This window comes from Caretta caretta, chromosome 10, assembly GCF_965140235.1.
Source record: "Caretta caretta isolate rCarCar2 chromosome 10, rCarCar1.hap1, whole genome shotgun sequence".
In the NCBI taxonomy this organism is placed as follows: Eukaryota; Metazoa; Chordata; order Testudines; family Cheloniidae; genus Caretta; species Caretta caretta.
In genome coordinates, this window is record NC_134215.1 from 16,449,527 (window position 1) to 16,472,961 (window position 23,435).

The 23,435-nt window shown below is 40.2% G+C and overlaps 1 protein-coding gene across 1 annotated transcript; it reads left to right on the forward strand.

The window, feature by feature from the left end:
- The first annotated feature begins 158 nt into the window (after positions 1-158).
- Positions 159-23,435, forward strand: CDR2 (cerebellar degeneration related protein 2). The gene is made up of 5 exons (XM_048866077.2): positions 159-325; positions 8,364-8,476; positions 15,474-15,622; positions 15,907-16,071; positions 17,539-23,435. Exons 1-5 carry the CDS (start codon positions 247-249, stop codon positions 18,407-18,409), a joined length of 1,377 nt encoding a protein of 458 aa, XP_048722034.1. The 5' UTR covers positions 159-246; the 3' UTR covers positions 18,410-23,435.

Consider the following 23,435-nt stretch of genomic DNA (forward strand, 5'->3'; position numbering starts at 1 on the left):
CGATGCCACGTTGCTGGCGGCTGCGGTGTCGGGCCCGGCCTGGAGAGGGGGGGGACTCGGCAAAATCCGGAAGCGCTCGGCAAAGTCCGGCCGCGGCTTTAAAGGAGCTGAGCGATCCCCGCCTCGCCCTGCGCCGCGGTTCGGTTAGCTGTGAGCGCGAGGAGCCTTCGGGCTGCCGCTACGCCGGCGCCACTGCCTCGCCCGCCCGCCCGTGCAGCCGCAGCCGCAGCCGCGGCCGGGGCCGCGATGCTGGCCGACAGCTTGGTGGAGGAGTTCGAGATCCGCGACGATGAGCCCTGGTACGATCAGCAGGACCTGCAGCAAGGTGAGCAGCCCGGCCGGGCTCCGCGTGGAGGATACCCGTCGGACGGGGCTCGCCCCTCCGGGCGCAGGGCACCGGCTCCCGCTGACCAAGGCGCTGAAGGAGCCTTCTCCGGCGGCGGATGCTTCAGGGGTTGGCGCGGGGGAGACAGATAAGTCTGGGGGGGGGTCCCTATGAGAGCGGGGGAGGGGGCAGGTAGCTCCCGCGGGGGGCTCTCTATGAGGTGGGGCAGGTGAGTCGGAGACGGGGAATGATGTGGGGGAGAGGAGGGCAGAAGGGACCGGGGACCGGGGGAGGGATGGGACAGAAAGCGGGGAGGAGGGGTGTGAGCGCGCGGGCGGCTGAGGGGACCGCGCCGCGGGAGGGGAGGAAAAGGGCGGGCGGGGGGCAGAGGACGGAAGGGTACAGTTCGCCCCGAGAGGCTGGGGCTGGGAGAAGGGGAGGGGGCCCTCTTCGAGAGGGAGGAAATGGGAGACCGCTCCAGGCTGGGGGCGCACAGGAGGAGGGAGAGGGCTCTTCTCTAAGAATTGAAGCTGCAGGGCGTTTGCCATCGGGCAGCGCCTTAGGGGTCCGGGGGGTTAACGGGAGGCTAATCAGGAATAGCAAAGTACCGTAGGGCGCAATGGTATCGTGCCACCTTCGCAGTCATGGCTTCTGGGCCGTGTGTGACTGGGTAGGAATACGGATTTCTGCAAAACAAACCCTGCATTTAAAGGGTGGCTTGTGCGCCTGGCTTAAGGACTGGTTCTTCCCTTAACTTCGTTCGCTTTTTAGGGGTTAGACTGTGTGCCACTCTCTGAAAAGCTGTACCTCTTACATAAAGCAGCTCGGTCAAGAGAGTGTTTTTGCTTTAGCTGCAGTGCTTGCTTAAAATAGAGTAGTTGTAAATAATACTTAGGGGTTTCCACACCCTGTCTCCGCCTCCTGCCTACCTGTAATTAAAGGCCTTGCAATTGATTACATTGTAAATACTAGGAGAAGTCCTTGTGGTACCTTGGAGACTAACAACATTTATTGGGCATAAGCTTTCCTGAGGTATAACCCACTCCATCAGAAAGCTTATGCCCAAATAAATTTGTTAGTCTCTAAAGTGCCACAAGGACTCCTTGTTTTTGCTGATACAGACTAACAGGGCTACACCTCTGAAACCTGTCACATTGTAAATACTGGAACATCTTTATTATGTGTAGGTGGTCAGTTACTGCTCTCAGCTCCTCTTTACACATGTCTTGTTTACAACTTACTGTGAACGTTCATTGAATAATTCCAATAGAAATTTGCTTATCTTAATAATATATATGTGGCTCTTATAGTGCTTTTTCATCAGTAGTTCTCTCCATATTTTATAAAGCTGGTAAATAGGCACTGAGGTACAGTAGTGGACTGAATGTATAGCATTATCAGTTTTCTTAACTTCTTGTAGGCATTAATTGGAACGAATGTAGAATAATTTTCTTTGGATTTAACAATGTTTAAAATTGGTATTTAGACTTATTTTTTAAAACCCTATGTACATTCTTAAATGACCAGCTCAGAACTGGAAGATTGAGAAAAGTGGCATACTCAAAACTAGATTTAATTAAAACTTGATTTCTCTAAGCTCTTCCTCATATAAACTCTTTGGGGTAGAGGCAGTCCTTTTGTTCTGTTTGTACAGTGCCGAGCACGGTGGGGTCCTGATCCATGCCTGGGGCTGATAGATTCTATTGCACTATAAAGAATAAAAGCAGGGGGGAAAAATCACTGTTTTCATACTAAAGTCATGCAGCTAACAATAAAAATTCCATCTCTCTAAGGTCAGAATAAGTCTGGAATTTTGTATGTTTTTACTGACTTTGCTAACTGTTGAATAGCTATTTTTGAGTGCTTCATACTCAAAAACAATAGTTTTCTTGGATTGTAACTTTACATGATCACATAACCATAAATAGTTTGCTGTTGCCTAGAAAAACTGGTGAACTATCTAAAATTATTCTCTAATGATTTAGACCTTTTTTCCAATCCATTGTAAAGCTGTCACTATTCAAAGGTAAACATGGCTGTGTGAATCACCTAAGCTGCCTCATGAAGTGTACTGTGATTCGCTTCTGCCTTATAATGGTGTTCCTTTGGTCTGATCTGAATCTAGTTGAATCTCTTTTTTTTTATTATTATTATTCCTTGTATCAAACTCTTGTTTTGTGCTGTGCTTCTAAGTTCCACCTCACAAGTTAGCGCATTTCAGTGATGGTTAAGGGATTCTCATATATCAAATAGACTTATATACAGATTCTCTCATTATAAAATGCCCTAAGTATAAGTGATTGTTAGCTGTGCCAAAAAAAGATAATGGTAAAATAAGCACCACTCTAAGAATAATATTGGATGGCGCTGCCAAGAGAGATCAGGATGTTTTTGAGGATCCCTTAAAATTAACTAAAACCCCTAACTCCCTTAGCAGTTGAGTAGTTACTTTTTAACTCTTAGGATTTGAAAATTCAAAGTAGGTCAAAGTTCAGACCAAAACTTTGATTGTGTTATGAACAATACACTCCAGAAACTTCCACTTTTAAAAATTGAGAATTTAATATCCAGTCAGACTTCTTGTTAAAGCATAATGTTGCTTGAAGAGAATTTTCATGTTTGAAATATTCAAGAATGGGGAGGAGCAATTCCCTACTTTCGTAGGACTGCATTTTGTTGCAGTGTATTGACCTTCTGAAAAGGCTTCTCTCATATAAGGAAAGTGATCATAATGCTGTTTTTCGAAAACTAGCAAAGGATTGAGTAGATTACAATCTGGAATGAAGGGTACAATATACATTCCATAGTGACCATTCTAAAGCTTGCTTAAAAGCAAGGATCTGGTGCTAAACCTGGACTGCTTAGTAGTCTCTTCTGTTGTTGAAAGTATCATTTTGCTGTACAAAGTTCTTGAATCCTCTTATGTAGAGTATTAAAACATTGAGGGGAGGGGGAAATCTTGACTTCGCCCCAATTATAGTAACAGTGTCAGCATGGTTTGTACTCAAGTGTAATTAAGTGAGAAATGTTTAATGCAATAGTAAGAACAGCTTCTAAGTCTCACTTTAGTGTGAAAATTCCAGATATAATTAAACACGATGAGCAGCAGAGATAGCACTGCCAAAATCTTACTCGCATTATTTTACCTAGAGACCAGTAACCCATAAAGTGACTGACTTTAATTTGCATTATTTAAGTAAGAACGGATGACTGTGGCTCACAATAACTTTAGCCTCATAGTGAAAAGTGACCTTCCCCACACATCTGTTGGGATTTCATTAACACATTGGCATAAATTTACAGTACCTGAGATCACAGCTAAGAAATTGAGTGCAGAGGAACAGCAGCTATATTGTACTGAACCCTTTAAAGACAGAATTTACATTTCTTTGTTTCCTTATTCATCTGGACATCTAAGTCCTATAGCTGATTATTTATTTTTCTTGATTATGTCAGACACACCTTGCACACACTTAATGAACTCTAATAAATTTGTCAGTCTCCAAGGTGCCACAAGTACTCCTGTTCTTTTTGCAGATACAGACTAACACAACTGCTACTCTGAAACCTGTTACTTGGCTGAGTAGTCCTTTTACTGGCCAAACTCCCCTGGACGTCAGCATACTTAGTTTGCAGGATCAGTTGAGTAAATTAAAAAAGCTAATGCTCTTTATCCCTTGTGCTAATGGCACTGATTTTTTTTTTTCCCCAAAGATGTTATACACTGGTAGCTCCCATTTATTTCACTGGGGTTTATGGGTGCTCAACATTGCTGAAAATTGTTTCATTAGAAAGTAGATCCTTTCTGCAGTGCTTAAAAATACACTGGAGTTTTAGTACAAACCAAAATCTCTCACTTCTTTGCCTGTATTTAAACAATGGGTTTGTTTTTTTAACACGTTTTCTTGGGCTTTTCCACCTGTTTTCCTGCCTATCATAAGAAAGCCAACAGATTCTCTGCGAAGAATGGTGAATATTTCCTACAAGAAAATATCAGTGCTTCTGCGAATCTTGTGTCAAGCTAACAGAGTACTTTGTTTAAATCTGCGGCATGTACTTAGGTGTTCCATATAGACAGGAATACTTGGATATCACTTTATATGTTTGAAGTGCTCAGTAAATACTAAAAATATGTACTGACATACATGCATATGTAACTTCATGTTTATATGCATAGTTTAATTTCTTCTAACTGCACTTCTAGATACTTTTTTTTGTAAAGTATGCTTAGAGCCACAAGTACTTAGAGCTCTAAGGTGCCACAAGTACTCCTTTTCTTTTTGCGAATAGAGTAACACGGCTGCTACTCTGAAACAAATCCAGGAGATAGATCCAGATCCACAAAGATATTTAGGCTCCTAACTGCCACTGAAATTAATGAAAGTTAGGCGCTAAATACCTTTGAGGATCTGGGACAAAATGTATACCTTTGGGTGTTCTGAGTAATTCTAAGGGTTATACACATTCTTTGTTTAACAGAATCTTATTCTGTGTCTTATTTAAAGTATAGAGCCTTATGTAATGACAAAGTAAAAGCTGGAACACTGCATTATTTGAGGTAACAGAAAAAGTTGCTACAAATTGTTGAATGGCTTTAATGATTACATGGCTGCTGGATACCCAAGGCTAGTGTGTTTTGGTTTAGAATAGGGGTGGGCAAACTTTTTGGCCCGAGGGCCACAACTGGGTTGTGAAACTTTATGGAGGGCCAAGTAGGGAAGGCTGTGCCTTCCCAAACAGCCTGGATTCTGCCCCCCCTCCCACTTCCCACCCCCCTCAGAACCACTGACCAATCCAACCCCCCTGCTCTTTGTCCCTTGCCCCTAACCGCCCCCCAGGATCCCACTCCCTATCCAACCCCCCTGCTCACTGTCCCCTGACTGCCCCACCCCCTATCCGCACCCCCGGCCCCCACCCCCTATCCAAGCCCCCTGCTCCCCGGCCCCTGACTGGCCCCCCGAACCTCCACCCTGTTTAACCGCCCCCTGGAACCCCATGCCCCTTATCCAATCCCCCACCCCCCTACCACACTGCTCAGAGTGGCAGGTGCTCGCAGCCACACTGCCGCCCTGCCTGGCAGGAGCGGCGGGCCAGAGCGCTGGTGTTGCGCTGAGGCTGCAGGCGAGGGGGGACAGCAGGGGAGGGGCTGGGGGCTAGCCTCCCTAGCCGGGAGCTCAGAGGCCGGGCAGGATGGTCCCACAGGCCGTTGTTTGTCCACCTCTGGTTTAGAATTTGTAAAATAGGATTATATTTCTATACTATTATATGGAGGATTATAGACTCACTGAAGTTAGACTGCAGGAATTACCCTGAAGAGAGACATGTGGAAAAATAAAAGGGGCTACTTCTGACTGCTAGTTTAAACTTTATCTTTGCCTCTGGTTAATCAAAATGAAAGTTTACACTTTCTGCCTCTGTAGGTTGCAAGGAAACATCAACCAAAATGTCTTAAATAAAGTTGGTAAGGATTGGGAAATTTGTAGAGAGCCCAGAAAATGAAGCTGTAGCTGGGTTTGCACTTCTTAACAAATGGACCCATGATCAGAATTATTCTTTCAACCCCTACAAGGTTAGAAGAGACAAAAGTTCTCCCTTTATTATGACCATTTTATAAAAAGTGCAGGGATATACCCACTACATGACACATGTATTTTGTGCATTCTAGCACTTTGTATTCATAAACAAAATTAACGTAATATTGGCTTATATAACCTTTGGATGCGGTAAGAGAGACTTCTGTTTGCTGGGTAATGAGCCTTTTAGTTTGAGGAGATTAGCTGTATTCTAAAATGACATAAGGAGTGTGATGCAAGAAGATTGCATTGATGTCACTATAGAATGACATACTAACCTTTAATCGCTGAACTATTTAGCAGTATATCACCAGAGAACAACTTTATTTCTGTTTTCTTATGTACATCAATTAATGCAGTGTTTATTTCCCCACTATTCAATTAAGTTATACGGTGTATTTTGATGTATACAATTTACATAAACTTGCTGGAGTATCAGAATCCCAGTACAATGTTTTGATGTCATGTCCTCTGGCACTGTTTTTCTACAACTAGCAGTTAACTTGCAAGATATGGGACTAACAACTACTATAGTACAGTGGAGTCTTGAGCCCTTGTCTACAGTAGAAAAAAAGTTTAACTTGGATGATTAGCATGTATTAAACTTCTAAACATGGGCATGTTAGTGTGTATTTAATACATTTTTTTTCCCTCCTACTGTGGATGTGGCCTATGATTTACTGCTGTTAGTAGTCATTGGGTGTGGGGTTTACATTTACTTACTTTTACTGGTGCAGATCTTGCCCTTCTTTCTCATTGATCAGTGGCCTTTGTTTTAAGAATCAGATTGCAAGGAATTTTTTTTCTTTGCTGTTCTCAAAGTAGGAAACCTTTGAGAACAACTTGTACAAGTAAAGAATATATAATTCATGGATTATTTGATCTGCTAAAGCACTTTAATACCTCTCAGAACACCCTGTTGAAAGATTTCAAGTTTCTGTGCATATCTGTTTGGGAAGTTCTTTGGCTTATGCATCAGGATGTAGTGATAATTTGAATACACTGTCTAAGCGAAGGCTGCCCAAATCAATTTTTAACAGGGTTCTACTCTATTACATCAACTAGATAGAGATAAGCTATCAAACTAAAATGAAACAAGATAAAAACAAGGGCATTTGAACTTTCAACCTAAAGAAATATTGGAGTTCATATTCCAGCCGATTATCTGTACTGCTCATATATATTATACATCCTTTTAAATCCTGGCAGAAAGAATTCTAAATTCTCCTTCGCTTGTCTTTCCTTGTATTCTGGCACTGTACCATTTATGATGATAGTTCCATATATCTAAAAATTAACAAGATTGTATTGCCAGCTTGCATGTATATGGCAATCTGGTCGTGGTCCAAGTGATGTGGAAGAGGTGGAAAATTACAAACTTTGTATAAGGAATTGCAACATAACTATTGGATTCTGCATTTCTCTTTATATGAAATATAGTACCATGTTTAGGGGAGTTAATACTCTAGCAGTAACCTAGATTATTGATCTCCGTTGTCACACAAAGTGTGAGATGCATGCAACATAAGGACTAATAATGTGCTACTTATTGCATATCATTCTTTCATAAGCTTGGAATTTACTAATCCATGCTATAGTTAAAGGAGGGCATCCAAATTTACCTGGAGTCCCTGTATATGTGTGGATTCCTTATTCTTTTTAAAAAACAACAACAAGAAACAACCAGCTATATTCATAGGAACTCTGGAGGTTGCTGAGGAGGATTAGGTTGAGTTTCAAATATCTTTAAGAGAACAAATAGCGTTTAGAATCTTTTTGAGAAAAGGAAATTAACCATTGTCTGGTGCTGTTTATAAGTCAAGAGACACACAATACATATCTAAGCACATTATCTAACTTCCTATTTCATCAGAAAAAGTGTTTGAAAATCTTCAGCTGATTGTCTAATGGTGCTGCAAGGGCTGAGTTGCCTTTTGGGGTAGTTGGAGGAGTAAGAGGACATCAAATATTGTTCCAGCCTGGCCTAACCAGTACTTAACAGGCCTTTTTACTTTTTGCTCCCCTCTCAAAACCCCAACTAACTTATTAGTGTGGGGTTAGCAGTTATAGCTAATTGACGGATCTAGGGTAAGAGCCACTTGGTGGTGCACTACTGGGCCTCGTGTTTATGCTGCTCTCTGCCTACCATGTTGGGGAGTATCATTCCCATTCATCCTCCTCTGCGTAGGGACAAAGTGAATAGTTAGATGTAGATGAGGAACTACAGAAGGCAAAGAGCAATCAGGTGAGGAAAGTAAAACTAATGCGGTGGAGAGGAGACTAAAAACGATGATGGAGTGAATGGAGAATTAGCCTCAGTCCCAAAGAATGTGTATTGGAGCATAAAAGCTTGTACTTGGACACAGTTATAACCTTGAGAATTTAATTGAAATAACATAGTAATGGTCAGATTGCACAAATTGGGTCTTAAATAAATAACATGCCTGTAAATTTTATTTATTTAGATCTACATCTTGCTGCTGAACTTGGGAAGACATTATTGGATCGTAACACAGAACTGGAGGAATCTTTGCAGCAAATGTATGCAACCAATCAAGAGCAACTACAAGAAATAGAGGTAAATTTTAAGGAGTATGGGTGAGTTCTATTGCAGAGTTTGATAACCTTGTAGTGTGGACATTGAAATCATTTGGATACCATGAAACTTGATTTTGACTCCTTCAAAACTTCATCTTCCAAGAAGACACTCTGAATGCCTCTTGCAGTTAATTTTAGTTTGATTCTAGAATTTCTAAAGCTTGATAACATGCATAGACTCATAGTTTCCTCTCAGTAGAATCTTTGGATCTTCACTAAATTTAACTTCTATAACTATAATGACAAGTGTTTGTATAAACTAGCTGTTTCAGAAATAGATACTGTTTAAAACAAGGGTTGCTCTATCTAAATACATGATGTGGGTGGATTACTTTTCTTAACAAATCCAGAAAATACATGTAGAAGAAATCTCTGTAGGTTTTTGAAAAGCCTGCATTTGAAATAGTATGACTAGCTGTTTCCACAAATATCTTCACACACACAAAAATTGTAAGTTTAACAAATGGCATCAAGCCATACATCAGTGGTCCCCAAAATGGGGTGTGCAAGACCATCTGTGGGGGTGCGCAACAGGAGGAACGCTGCCGAAGGAGTGCTCCTGGACCTTTGATTCTTCGGCGGCACGCCGGCAGCAGTTTGTTTGTTTGTTTGGGGTTTTTTTGCTTCCCCTTTTTTTTGCTGGCCCTGGGGGTGTGCGATTCAAAGAGTTTGGAGACCCCTGCCGTACACACAAGGCGTCCTGTAATTACACTATAGAGAGCAGTGATATTTTTGCATGCTCTATATTTGATATTTTAGTCTGATCAACAAGTGTTAAAGTCAATTGCAAAGAACTTATTCTATTTACAGAGTTTTCAACATTTCAATCATCCATTGATAGACACTTTAAACTTTTCAATTAATGAAATGAACTGTGACTGGTACTTAAGAAGAATTTACATAACTGAATAGCCCATATGATGCAAGTAGTATTAAAGCAGTAATCAATTTAACGTAAAGTGTATATATCTGCTTGCAATTTAGAGAATGTTGAAATGATCTTTCAGTACAATAATGGCAGTCACTACAGCTTTAATCCAACATTTGTATTAGGTTGCATATGCAAGCAAATAATGCCATGGCATTTTAAATTCTAGGATGCTTGCAGGTTTCCCTTGTATGAATTTTCTTTTTTTAAAAAAACAGCTAACTGGTGCACAGTATAGACAAAAAGTGCCCTCTTCTAAGGATACCTTTGTATTGCTGATCACTGATATACCTCCCACAGCTTACTTGACTTTTTTCCCCCCTATTAAATCATGGTAGATCTAGTCTCTATATCCAGTTCATTCTGTAATATAAAGGACAACAATAAAGCAAAACAATGCTGGAGTTAAAGCCACCAACCCAACAAACCCAACCTATCTGCATTTGTTTATTCAGAGACCTTGAAATGTCTCCCGAGTCCCATGAGTCTAAATAGTTCACAAATAAGATTGATCCTTAGGGTCTGAAGTATGTAAACTCTTAGAGCAACTACAGAAACTTTAGGTCTCCCATCCCCCCACCATTTTCATTGCCCTTCCCTGCATCTTAATGTACATCAGAGTGGAACAGCTTCCATATGAGGAGAGATTAAAAAGACTGGAACTAGTCATTTTAGAAAAGAGATGACTAAGGAGGGATATGATAGAAGTCGATACAATCATGAATGATGCAGAGAAAGTGTTGTGGTGTTTACCCCTTCACATAACACAAGAACTAGGCCAGTGATTCTCAAACTTATTTGATCATGCCCCCCTTCTTTTTGTCTGTAGTAGTTTATACCCTCTTCTCCCCCTCTACGTCTCAGCCACACAAGTACATATAGCCATATACGCAGCAGCGGTGCTTCACTTGAATCATTGTTTGCTTCTTTGTTTTTCATGTTTTTTTTTTCCTGCTGCATGAATGAGCCAACGATCCATTGTAATAAGAGCAAAAGCAAAACAGTGATTGTGGTCCACGCTTATAAACATGCACATTGCATCATAGCAAACAGATTAACATGCAGATGGCAACGACTTTGTATAATGCTAAGCAAGCTTAACAGATCTGTCAAAATGCACAGTGCCATCTAGAGTCAAATGCACAGTGCTATCTGATATGTCTGGAGGAATCAGCTTTACCAGTTACTCATTGCTGTGGGTAAAATGTGTGAAGTAAGGTTTTTTTTTTTTCCTGCCAAAAGATTCTCAACTCCCTCCTGAATACATTCCATGCCCCTGCAATTTGAGAACCTCTGAACTAGGGGATCACCCAATGAAATTAATAGGCAGCAGGTTTAAAAACAAAAAAAAAATGGAGTACTTCTTCACAGAACACACAATTGACTTGTGGCAACAAGCATAACTGGGTTCAAAAAAGAATTAGACCTATCCTCCATGAGATTATCAGTCAATGGCTACTAGCCAAGATGGTCAGGGATGCAATCCCATGCTCCAGGTGTCCCTAAACCTCCAACTGCCAGAAGCTGGGACTAGATGATGGGGGATGGATCACTTGAAATTGCCCCGTTGCGTTCATTTCCTCTGAAGCATATGGCACTGGCCACTACCAGAGACTGGATACTGGCAGACCATTGGTCTGACCCTGTATATGGCCGTTCTTATGTCCATCACCTTGTAATGTACTCATTTTATGAAGAGATGGCAAGGAAATGCTATAAGGTTGCCAAATGAATAAAACTGAAAGAATCTGTCCTACACACGTTACTTGAGAGTAGCTATCTAAAGAGACTTGTTGCGTCTGCTTTATTCGTGTAGATTTCCTGAGAGTTTATTTTAAAAAAAATACTAATTTAACCTGATCTTTATTACAGTCAGATTATGTGTTACAGTGTTGCGCATAATACAATTTGTGTATGTTTCATTTCAAAAGACAACTGCCTTCACTCAGCGCACAGTCAACCTGTGGAACTCCTTGCCTGAAGAGGTTGTGAAGGCTAGGACTATAACAAGGTTTAAAAGAGAACTGGATAAATTCACGGAGGTTAAGTCCATTAATGGCTATTAGCCAGGATGGGAAAGGAATGGTGTCCCTAGCCTCTGTTTGCCAGAGAGTGGAGATGGATGGCAGGAGATCATTCACTTGATCATTACCTGTTAGGTTCACTCCCTCTGGGGCACCTGGCATTGGCCACTGTCGGTAGACAAGATACTGGGCTGGATGGACCTTTGGTCTGACCCACTATGGCCATTCTTATGTTCTTGTCTTCGCTGCATAGGAAGGGCTAAGGGAATTGAAACATGTAGAACAGTTCATAATCCTTACTTTGAAGGTTAAAACTAAAGTTTTAAACACTTGGCATCATTAGGTATTTAGTCTCTGATCATTATATCTGACCTTTGCACTGACACACGTGCTAGTAACTAATCATGATAGATGTAATAAACGCTGCAATGGCAGATTAAAACCACTGCCAGAAAAACTAACAGAGACTAATCTTGGCATCTCTTGTAAATCCAAATGTGGGGCATTACAGCTCTCCTTTTCATAAAGATCTAGTGGAGTGTAAACCTGCTTGGCAGTTTATCACTTGCAGCTACATATTAAGTTTTCCTATTTCCCTTGCAATCGATGTAGATGCTAGTGTGAATTTCTGAAGTATCGGGAAAGGCACTACAAACTTTGTTTGCATTTGGGGTTTCTGCTCTCATTTCCTGCATATTTTCAAGTTACCCTGACATCAGGCATGCAAGGTGAGATGAAGTGTAGTTTCTTGAGAAAGGGAGGAATCTACTTTTTCCCACATGTTGCTCTTGTTCCATTACACCTAAAGTATAGTCTGTCAGCATAGGCTGCTGTTCAGTGGGTTCTTTATTATGCATTAAAGCACCTAAATTCAGAACTCTAATCTTCATGTTTTATGCTCAGTCACCTTTCACTGTTGAAGAAACCATGAATGTTTCCAATGTCTTTGAGACTAGCAGACAGGGAAAGTTAATCTGAAATGGGTCACACTGAGATTCTGTTGGTTAATCCACATGCTATTCTTGTATGAATCCTGTGTCACGTGCCCGTGGGTTGCAAAAGGATCTAACCAACAGCTATCAGATTGATCTTTTAGTAGTTTGTTTGTAGCAGTGCATAGCCCTAGATGAACTTGTAATCACTTCTTAAATTACCTAAAATGTAAAGCCATCAACCTTCTAATGCTGTAAAAGATTAAGTAGAATATTGGAAGCTTTGATTACATAATTAGTAGGCCACTTACAAGAGTAATTGCTCCTAATCTAGAAATCTTTCAGACAACTTCAATGTGGATGATTTTGAACATTTAGCATCCAACTGTGTAAAATGTGGTTAAATTTAGAACCTAATACTTCAAGAAATATTCTATGTTCAACTTCTTTACAACAAACTAGTTCACAATAACGTGAACTTGATTTTAAACTTCTTCTAAAGATAATGAAGCAAATAACTAAGCAATCAATTTGCACACACTTATCACCTTATTTTCTAGGTAACATTCAACATGGATTTGGTGAGAACAAACCATGTCAAACCAACCTAATGGCTTTCTTTGACACTGTAACAAGCCTAGTAGATAGGGGAAGCAGTAGATGGGGTATAACTTGATTTTAGTAAGGCTTTTGATACTGTGCCACATGACTGTCTCAAGCAAATTAGGCAAATACAACCTCGATGGAGCTACTTTAAGATGGGAGCACCCCACTGGTTGGAAAACTGGTCCCAGAGAGTAGTTATCAGTGGTTCACAGTCAAACTGAAATGACCTATCAAGTGGGGTCTCTCAGACATTAGTTCTGGGTCTGGTTCTATTCAGTATGACAGAGAGAGTACACTTATAATGTTTGTGGATGATACAACCCTACCTGCATGGTAAGTGCTTTGGAGAACAGGAATAAAATTCAAAATGATCTGGAGAAATGGTCTGGAGTAAATAAGATGAAATTCACTAAGGACAAATGCAAAATACTCCACTTAGGAAGGAACAATCAGTTGCACACATACAAAATGGGAAATGACTGCCTAGGATGGAGTATTGCTGAAAGGGATCTGGGGGTCATAGCGGATCACAAGCTAAATGAGTCCATGTAGCACTGTTGCCCAAAAAAAAAAAAAAAAAAGCAAACATCATTCTGGCATGTATTAGCCAGAGTGATGTAAGCAAGGCCCAAGAAGTAATTCTTCCGCTCTGCTCTGATTAGGCCTTAACTGGAGTATTGGGTCCGGTTCTGGGTGCCACATTTCAGGAAAGATGTGGACAAATTGGAGGAAGTCCGGAGAAGAGCAACAAAAATGATTAAAGGTCTAGAAAACATGACCTATGAGGGAAGACTGAAAAAAATTGGACTTCTTTAATCTGGAGAAGACAACTGAGATGAGGCATCACACTTTTCAAGTACATAAAAGGTTGTTACAAGGAGGAGGGAGAAAAAATTGTTTTTGTTAATCTCTGAGGATAGGACAAGAAGCAATGGGCTTAAATTGCAGCAAGGAAAAGAGACAGCTAAGGGGAGATATGATTGAAGTCTATAAAATCATGACTGGTGTAGAGGAAAGTAGATAAGGAAGTGTTGTTTACTACTACTCATAACACAAGGACTAGGGGGACACCAAATGAAACTTATAGGCAGCAGGTTTAAAACAAATAAAAGGAAGAATTTCTTCACAACATGCACACTCAACCTGTGGAACTCCTTGCCAGAGGATGTTGTGATGTCCAAGACCCTAGCAGGGTTTAAAAAAAGAAATACCTAAATTCATGGAGGATAGGTCCATTAATGGCTATTAGCCAGGAATGGTGGCCCTAGCCTCTGTTTGCCAGAAGCTGGGAATGAGTGACAGGGGATGGATCACTTGCTGATTACCTGATTTGCTCATTCCCTCTAGGGCACCTGGCACTGAACACTGTTGGAAGACAAGATACTGGGCTAGATGGACCTTTTGTCTGACCCAGTAGGGTCATTCTTATGTAAGGGCAATTTAGGTTGGACATTAGGAAAAACTTCCTGTTGGGTAATTAGCACTGGAATAAATTGCCTAGGGAGGTTGTGGAATCTCTATCACTGGAGATTTTTAAAAGCAGGTTAGGAAAACACCTGTCAGGGATGGTCTAGATAGTACTTGGTCCTACTGTGAGTGCAGAGGAGTAGACTAAATGACCTCCTGAGGTCCCTTCTAGTCCTACAAGTCTGTGGTATTTCTGGTCCAGGAATGACTTAGTGCATATTTGTAAGCAGGGTACCTGGAACTTTGAAGTATTTGTGTGTAGTAAAATCCATATAGACATGTTCAGATGAGGGAAAGCCTAAGGTGTTTCTAATAGCAAGGGACTTAAGATGGTTTAGTACTCTTACATGGGAAATCTTTATCCTAGGCTTTCTAAAAGCAGTTTCATCACTACAAAATAAACAACCTGCTAAGTTTCTTGAATAAAGAGGATTACAGTGAGAACATTTCATACAGAATTAAAAAAGCAGACCTTTGATTGGTATTATATAAACTAGAATACCCCTTGTGGGTAATTAAAGTTTGTACTAATTTGTACTTCCTGATAAATAGTAACCCAAATATCAGTTTCCATTTTTAAGACTAAACTGAAATCAGTCTCCTTAAATTTAGGGCAGCTTCATACACTAGAAATTTATTCTGATTTGATAGGGTTTGCCCATGCAAAGTAAAAACCCAGTGTTGCAGCTGGTACATTGCATAATTACAAACTGGAAGTTGTAATTTAAATCATCCTTATTCTAATTTAAGGAAACCACATGTAGCATGGTGCCTTGTTCTTTACTCTGAGATTTAAAAGTGCTAATGGGCTCTCGTTTCTGGATAACACTCCAGAGCTATTTAAGGGTACAATGTCTTTCCACAGTTCTGCAATCAAAACTAATGTACATTGTATTATTCTTGACATTTATGGGAAACAAACTGAAAATCCTGATTTAAGAATTTAAAGTTAAAACTTACACTAAGTAGAATTAAACATTTTTAGCAGTGTGAAGATGGTAACTGCAAATTATTTTATAGTACCTTACAAAGCAAGTGGAGCTCTTACGTCAGATGAATGACCAGCATGCAAAGGTCTATGAACAGCTGGATGTTACAGCAAGAGAACTGGAAGATGCTAATCAAAAATTAGTTGCGGATAGTAGAGTGTCACAACAAAAGATATTAAGGTAACTAAAGTTTTGTGGAACAACTCTTTTTATATTGAAGAAGTGGAAAGGAATACTATTCTGAATGTATTAGTTTATGCATTTTTGGGAGGCTTGTTATCCATTGTCTAATCAGTGGGCTTTTGGATTGAGTATGTGGTTTTGTTTCTCACTGGTAACTGTGGAGCAGTTTCCAGAGGAAGAAACACCAAAACTGAGTGGATAGTGACTGAGTTTATGCTATTGGTTATGCCCTTGACTTAACATGACTGGCTTTAACAGCTTTATATGTTCATGAACTTCAGCCTGACAGAGACTATTGAAAGTCTGCAAACCCATATAGATGACCTTCAGAGACAAGTGGAGGAATTGAAGAAATCTGGACGAGGCCATATGAACCATGAGAGATCTGAGCAGCCACGATCAGTGCACAGCTTCTCGTGTTTGAAGGAGCTGTATGACCTTCGCAAGTAAGACGCTAACTCAGTTATGTCATTTTACTTGTGCAAGCAGATTTTTTTTAAATCTTTCATCCATTTGTTTGCAGCAGAGCAGAGAAATCAGACGTGCATTTCTAGAAAATCTGTCAGTGTCACTCCAGACAAATGAGTTTAAGACCAAAGCAGTCATCACAAGCCTACTTTTTCCAGCTTGTCTCATCACTTAATCATACAGAGAATGTTAGTGTAAACACTTTGTAGCCTTCCCTATTCTCTGCTACTTTTTCTGACAGTTCCCTAGAATGCTACCTTTGGGATTTCCTTCTGTTCTCTTCCTTATTCCCCAGGCAGAATAGTTGTCAGACATGTAATAAGACTAATTTGGAACAAATCATGCAACATCAATAAAGCAAACATTGCACAGAAACTTAACATTCAAAGGAGCTGATTTTAGACCAGCAGAAGTCAGAGTTCAGGATTACGAGGAGCAATTGAATCTTAAAACTTGATCTGCTAGACGTAGTTACTGCAATATATTCTCTGTTGGAGATAGTGCAATACTTAAGCATGATATGGGATAAAAACTGAAATTTAGCCTTGACCTCTTAACTTCTAAACTCTAGTGAGTTAACCTAGGCTACTAATATGGGTAACTTAAGAACAGAATAACATGAGTCAAGAGCTGATATAAAGAAGCATACTCTATGTACCATGGTGCACAGTAAAACTGTCTTTTCAGTTATGTGCACTCAAAATCTGCTATCCGGAGCTAAATATTGTAATTGCTAATCTACATTATGTTCAAGTTAAAACAAGTATGTCAAGCTATTAAATTTTTAAGCTTTAATATTGACACTTCTATAATGCGTACTAAAGAGTTTTTTTTTTTTTAATTAGAATTACAAAACATGCTTATATGAAACTTTATCAGATTTCTGACAGTGGGTTTTATGACCATTCTGGGCATTAAGGTTTTATAGTGGAAATGCTGAGACTTTTAAACTACAGAATATGGATCTCTTATAGTTTGCAGATCCATTTCATTACGAGAATTTGTACTAGTTAAAGGGGAAAAACGTATTGGATCATCATGCAGTCTATCTTCTCCCAATACTAGGAATGTTCTGTAGAAAACTGTATTTTGTGGCCTCAAAGAAATACTCTAGAAAGTCTCAAGAATGCTGGTTACAGATCTGCTTGTACAGTAGGTTTTATATCTACAATTTGGTATTGCAATTAAGGACCTGCCATACCACCTGAATTGGGAACCATGTATCACTGGGTAGTGAATTTACTACAGCCCTGTAGAAAAGCAGTCTGTTTGATTATTGACGCATTGTAATTTTGTACAAATAGATACTTTAAATTACCAAGCTGGTTCCGTTTGGAAACCAGTTTTCTTCAACAGGGAGTTTTAAATTAAATCTCTGTATTATTCAGAAGAGGCAGCCTAAAAGTCATAGGAAATCTAAGCTCTGACACTTTTTGTTTCTGCAGGTATTTTGTTTACGATCATATTTTTGCAGAAAAAATTACTTCAATGGATAGTCAGCTGAGTCCCATAGAAGAAGAAAATGAGAACTTAAAAAAGGCATTGACTGTATTAGAAGCCCAACTTAATCTGGAAAAGGAGAAGAGAGTGACAATGGAAGAGGAATATCAACTTATGGTAAAGGAGAACTGTGACCTTGAACAGAGGCTGGTTGATAAAGACTTATACCAGGCTCGGGCAGAAGAGCTTGAATTGGAAGTGGCTGAAATGCGGCAGATGTTTCAGTCTGAAAACACATTTGTCAACAGCATGGAGAATCTGGTTCCAGAATCATTCTTTATTTCATTTAAAGAGTCTTTAGAAAGGGAAATTAGTCAAAGCCCTTCAGAGGATGCATCCTTGACTGTCCCCCAGCTTGATAAAAGGGCCCTAAAAAGAAGTAGCAGTGAGACCTTCCTAAGCAGTGCTGCAGGTGGAGACCTTCTAAAGGGCCATGAAGAAACCTGTATTAGAAGAGCTGAAGCTGTGAAGCAGCGAGGCATCTCCTTGCTTAATGAAGTGGATGCTCAGTATAATGCTCTGAAGGTTAAGTACGAGGAACTTCTGAAGAAGTGTCAAATGGATGAAGATTCTTTGAAACATAAGGCTGTACAAACATCAAAACTGTGTTCCAAAGACTCTAGTGTGGGGAACATCCAGTCTGACCGTTCAGCTACTGATCAAGAGTATGGAAATGTTGAACTCACTGGCTCACCCACAAATACTATACCTGAATATAAAGCTCTCTTTAAGGAAATTTTTAGTTGTATCAGAAAAACAAAGCAAGAAATAGATGAACATAGAACAAAATATAAGCGTCTCTCTTCTCAGCCCTAACACTTGTTTTGTATTAACTATGCTGATGACCTGTTTTCCCACTGAAAAGTTCTCTATTAGTCCAGAAGGGAAACATTAAGGGTCCCTCTGGTGTTTGTACATATCTTGCAGTCATGTGTACTCTCCCTTCAACTTGAATGTATGTTCACTTTACCTGTAAATATGTATGATATGGTCAACCCATATCATTCTCTGTTGTATTCTCTGTGCACGCAATGACCCCTACCACACAGCAGAAGTTATTGTTCAGTGGTAGTTGTTGGCAGTCTTAAAAGTAGAAAAATTGGCTTAATTTTTGCATACTGAGTTTGTCCTCTCCACAGCAGCAACTGACAATCTAGCTCACTATGCCCAGTGTGCTACAGAAGCTGTAGACCTAAGGAGAAATGATTGTATTATACTTTTTCCACTGAGAAATTTGGAGTAAATTTTTTCCTTATTTCACAAATGAAAAAGGTTACGTTCAGTCTTAGCCTTATGGCTATTTTTGTTTACTAAAATACCACCTGTGGGAAACCTCTGCTTCAGACTCAAATTAGTAATCAGTCTAAATGGATGTGCCCTGGCTATTATTGGGGATATTGGGGAACTGGCACAGCAGCCTGTATTAGGTTTAATTTAAGCCAGTACCAGGTTTTCATATGCAGTAAACTCTTTCCCCTTAGCATAAATGTCTTTATATTAAAAATGGATTAGGTGTAAAGGTATGAATATTTGAGATAGTTCAATGTTTTAAGGCAGGATACTGTGAACTATGTATATTGTCTCTGATGTACTGTTCCTTATTAGTATGCCTAAAAGTGCATTTTTGTCATGTGATAAGATGGAACATTACAAGTTGTGCCATGAAGGAATGGCTTCCTTTAATCTATAAAGCCTCCTACTCCAAGTGTTTAAGGAGACTGGACAAGGAAGCTTATCGGATGATGATCATCGCTTTACACCATTTTAGCTCAAGCTTGTGTAGACCTATTTAATATCAGTAGTAAAAACAAAACAAAAACCACCCCCAAGCCTCTTTAAGAACCAGAATACAACGTGTAAGAGATGGCATCAAGATATCGTTAAATCCTCTTTGCTCCTTCCTTCTCTTTCCATCCCTCCTTCCCAATAAAATAGATTGCAAGACCAACTTCAACTAATGAAAATGCAGAATATGAATGAACACTGCCTCAAATGGGAGGAGGAAAGGCAGGACATGGTAAAGGCTGAGAAACCAAGAAGAAATGGAAGCCAGATAACCAGCACTAAAAGGTGATCTGATAATTTTACAAGAGTAGGAATGCAACTTAACTCTTTAAAGTGTTGACTGTTAGTGTTTGCTATAGATAAACGTCTACTTGAGTTGTCTAGATAAACTGTTGGCATATGATGTTAAAAGAAACTTTACAGCTGTAGTTAAGTTGCTGCGACTATTATAAATTCTTGTCTGCCTCCTACAATGTAAGTTAGGCTCCAGTTATTTTATACTTGTCCTTCAGTAAGACAGTATTCCGTTTTTATAGGTTGGACACTTACACTGTAAGCAGTTGTGTACTGAAATAAACACCTATTTAAAAAAATAAATTCTAAATTATGAATACTTTTCTGAAAGGCAAATAAATCCCTGCAGCTGAAGTTAGTGGGTCTGTGCTGCTAATTTTGTCCAAATGTGTGAAACTACCACCAATGCAAAGAAGGGGTTCTTAGTCACTGTGGATGGCATCTTCATTTATATAGATTCACTTCCCCCTCTCAGCAGGGATTTCACAGACTTGCTGGCCTATACCACCCTTGCTTAAATGAAAAAACTAATTAGGGAAATAAAGACTTAAGAGGGATGTGTCTGTGTGTGGGAGGGGAGTAGACTAATCTCGCCTTTCTTCTCCTCCTCCCTCCCATTCCACAATCCCCTCTAGGTGAGAAAGTTGCTTCCCTGTACCCTTGGGGATGGCTGTCTGTTGCAGTTCCTGTTTCGTGACTCATTATGTAGCAAGGGCAACTACTGCAGGCAGCAATGTTGGCAACTTGTTCCCTGCTTTCAGGCTGGGGGACTCCAGAAGCAGAGGGAACCTGCTGCCACAAGTGGTTCACCACTCATTTGTGTTACTGTAGTGCCTGAGAATGGGAACCCTACTCTGAGCAGGCCTCTACTGGGCTAGGTGTGTATAAATGGAACAAAGAAAAGCCCCAGCCCAAAGAGTTCATAGCCTAAAACCTAGGTCGACTTACCACAGTAGTGTAGACATAGCCTATGCTATGCAACTCCAGCTACGTACCTTAGGTTGAGTTAGTGCGGAGTCTACACTGCAAGAGTTGACAGGAGAAACTCCTGTCAACTTACCTTACTCTTCTCATCAGGTATAGTACAGGGGTCAACTGGAGAGTTATCTGCTGTTGATTTGGTTGGTCTTCACTAGCCCTGCTAAATCAACTGCTGGTGGATCGATCTCAGCATTGATCCCGGCTGTAGTGTAGACATAGCCGAAGGCAGACAACAACTAGCTTGAGACAGAGTATAAGGAAACAATGGGGCACTAGTGGTCAGTATGATAGGTTGTGGCATCAGCCAGCCATTATGCTGTCTGTAGGCATCACAGAAGGAAGGGTTTTGAAGGAGGATAAGTTTTGCAGACATATACAGGGAAGCTCCTCCCACCTGAGGGGCAACATTGGCAAAACACAAAGGAGCTTGTTTGAAAATTTAACAACTGGGTGATGGAAGCACAGGCTGAGCTAGTAATAGGAGTAATTTTAATACTGAATGAGAAGGGTTGAGAAGGAAAAGGCCCAGACCAGTGTTTCTGCCACTTCAGCCTCATTTTCTACTGTACCTGCTTAGTAACTACATAATCTGATTTGTCAATCATGTCTAATTGCTCCTAGTAGTTGCCCAGCTATTGATTGTTAAATGGCTCAGGGTTTAACGAAGAGTTTGGTATACAGCAGACATTTGCCTCCTTTTTCTAAGCCAGTTATCAGACATGGCTATAACAACCTCTTGACATATACAACAAAATTATCGGCAGTACAGAACTACAGCACCAAAGCATCTGCTGTCACTGGATAAGTTTTTTTTGTTTGAGTGACTTCCCCTTTTTAAAAAACAATCTAACTTTCAAATACTTGCCTATTATATACAGCGTCATAAAACACAGGGTGCTAACAGTACAAATTCAGTTAAAGACAGAGGGGGAAGGCAAAGATGACTTTTTTGGATAACTGATGCTTGAATATGTTTTGTTACAGCTTAATTCTGAAGTGGGAATATGTTGGAAAAGGTGAAACATATATAAATACTAATCTTCATGAATGCTGCTACATTTTAGAAACTTTATGGATACAGTTACAGGAATAGATAGAATTGTCATTGTAGCTATATTGATTGTGCTCAAACCTTACAAGCATTCAGAAAAATACCTGAGACTTCAGAGGCAATAATCAGTTTGAAGCTAGTTTGCTCTCGATGGACATAAAACAGCATCTTCCTGTGCTAATAATGAAAGATAAACTTCATGTGAATAAACTAGAAAGTATGTTGAGTTTTAGTTATTCAAAAACTTGGGCAGTAGGATGTTGTCCAAAGGAAGATGGAGATGCTGTGTAAATACAGTAAGTTATTTAGTCAACTAACCAAATTAATCCTAATTGCTAGAACAAACTTACTTATTTCAGCCAAACAACCCACTTAACCATAAGTGAGGTTCTGAGGTAGTCGGTTGTTTTCACCAGATAAGCTGAAACTACAGCTGCATGCTCAAATCTTAACTTCAGCACAAGCAGAGTGAAGAGTAAACACAAGAAATGGTAAAAATATGCCATACTCATTGATTAAAAGATTAGTTAGTTCTCATGTCCCCTTTCCAATTCTCACACCTGCTCTTAAACGTAAATCTTAGATAATAAAATCCTTGTGGCAGAGTACTATTTATTTTGTTTTAACAGGGCCCCCTACTCTTACTTGGAGGGGAGGGGGGCTCTAGATCAGAGCTGGGCAAACTATGGCCCATGGGCCACATCCAACCTATGGGACTGTCTTGCCCAGCCCTTGAGCTCCTGGCCCCTCCCCTACTGTCCCACAGCCAGGCTGGCAGCACTCTGGGCAGCAGGGTTGCACGCTCCTGCTGAGCAGAGCAGTAGCGTGTTTAGCTCTGGGCAGCACAGCTGCCAGACATGTGGCTCTGAGCAGCTTGGTAGGGGCCAGAGGATTGGATGGGGTGGAGGTTCTGTGGTCAGGGGATGGATAGGATCCCAGGGAGCGGTTAGGGGATGAGGAGCAGGGTAGGTTCTGAGGGGGGCGGGAGGGGGATAGCCTTCCCTACCTGGCCCTCCATACAGTTTTGCAACCCCAAAGTGGCCCTCGGGCCAAAAAGTTTGCCCACCCTTGCTCTAGATGCTACCATAATTAATACTAAGTGATTTGTAACAATATGTAGTACTTAGCTGAGGAAGGGGAAAGGGGTAGGTAGGGATAAGCTAAAGGTCATTCTCTGTTAACATTTTCTAGTCCATAAAAGATTACATTGCTTCTATCTGTTCACAGACAAACACATGGGGGTCAGAGGCTGATGCCATAGTCCATCTTCAAGATAAAATTTTATTTGAAAAAGTTACATAAAATATAGATTTTACATCACCAAATGTGATAACTACAGTTGGACACCTTTCAGATGGTGCATAAGATTACTTACCTTGTTATACCAGCATCTAGTTATGCAAAAAAAAATCAAGTAGAATACACTACATCTGCTTTATATGTAATTACTTTTGAAAACAACTTGTGTCATGTAAACAATTGGTGAGACTGTTTTTGCTATGTATAATTAGTAAAATGTTAGACAGGGATTTTTCCCCTGAAACCCAGGTGCATACAAAATTTTCATGAGCATTCATAGGTTTGTTTAAGTGGGAAGAGGGAGTGCTTTAACACACAGACTACATCATGACCTGCTAGGCATATAAGAAAAGTTGGATGTTTGTAAACAAGAGACTTACCATTTATTGGCATTAATTACAAAATAAAATATTAGACCATGATTTTCCATCA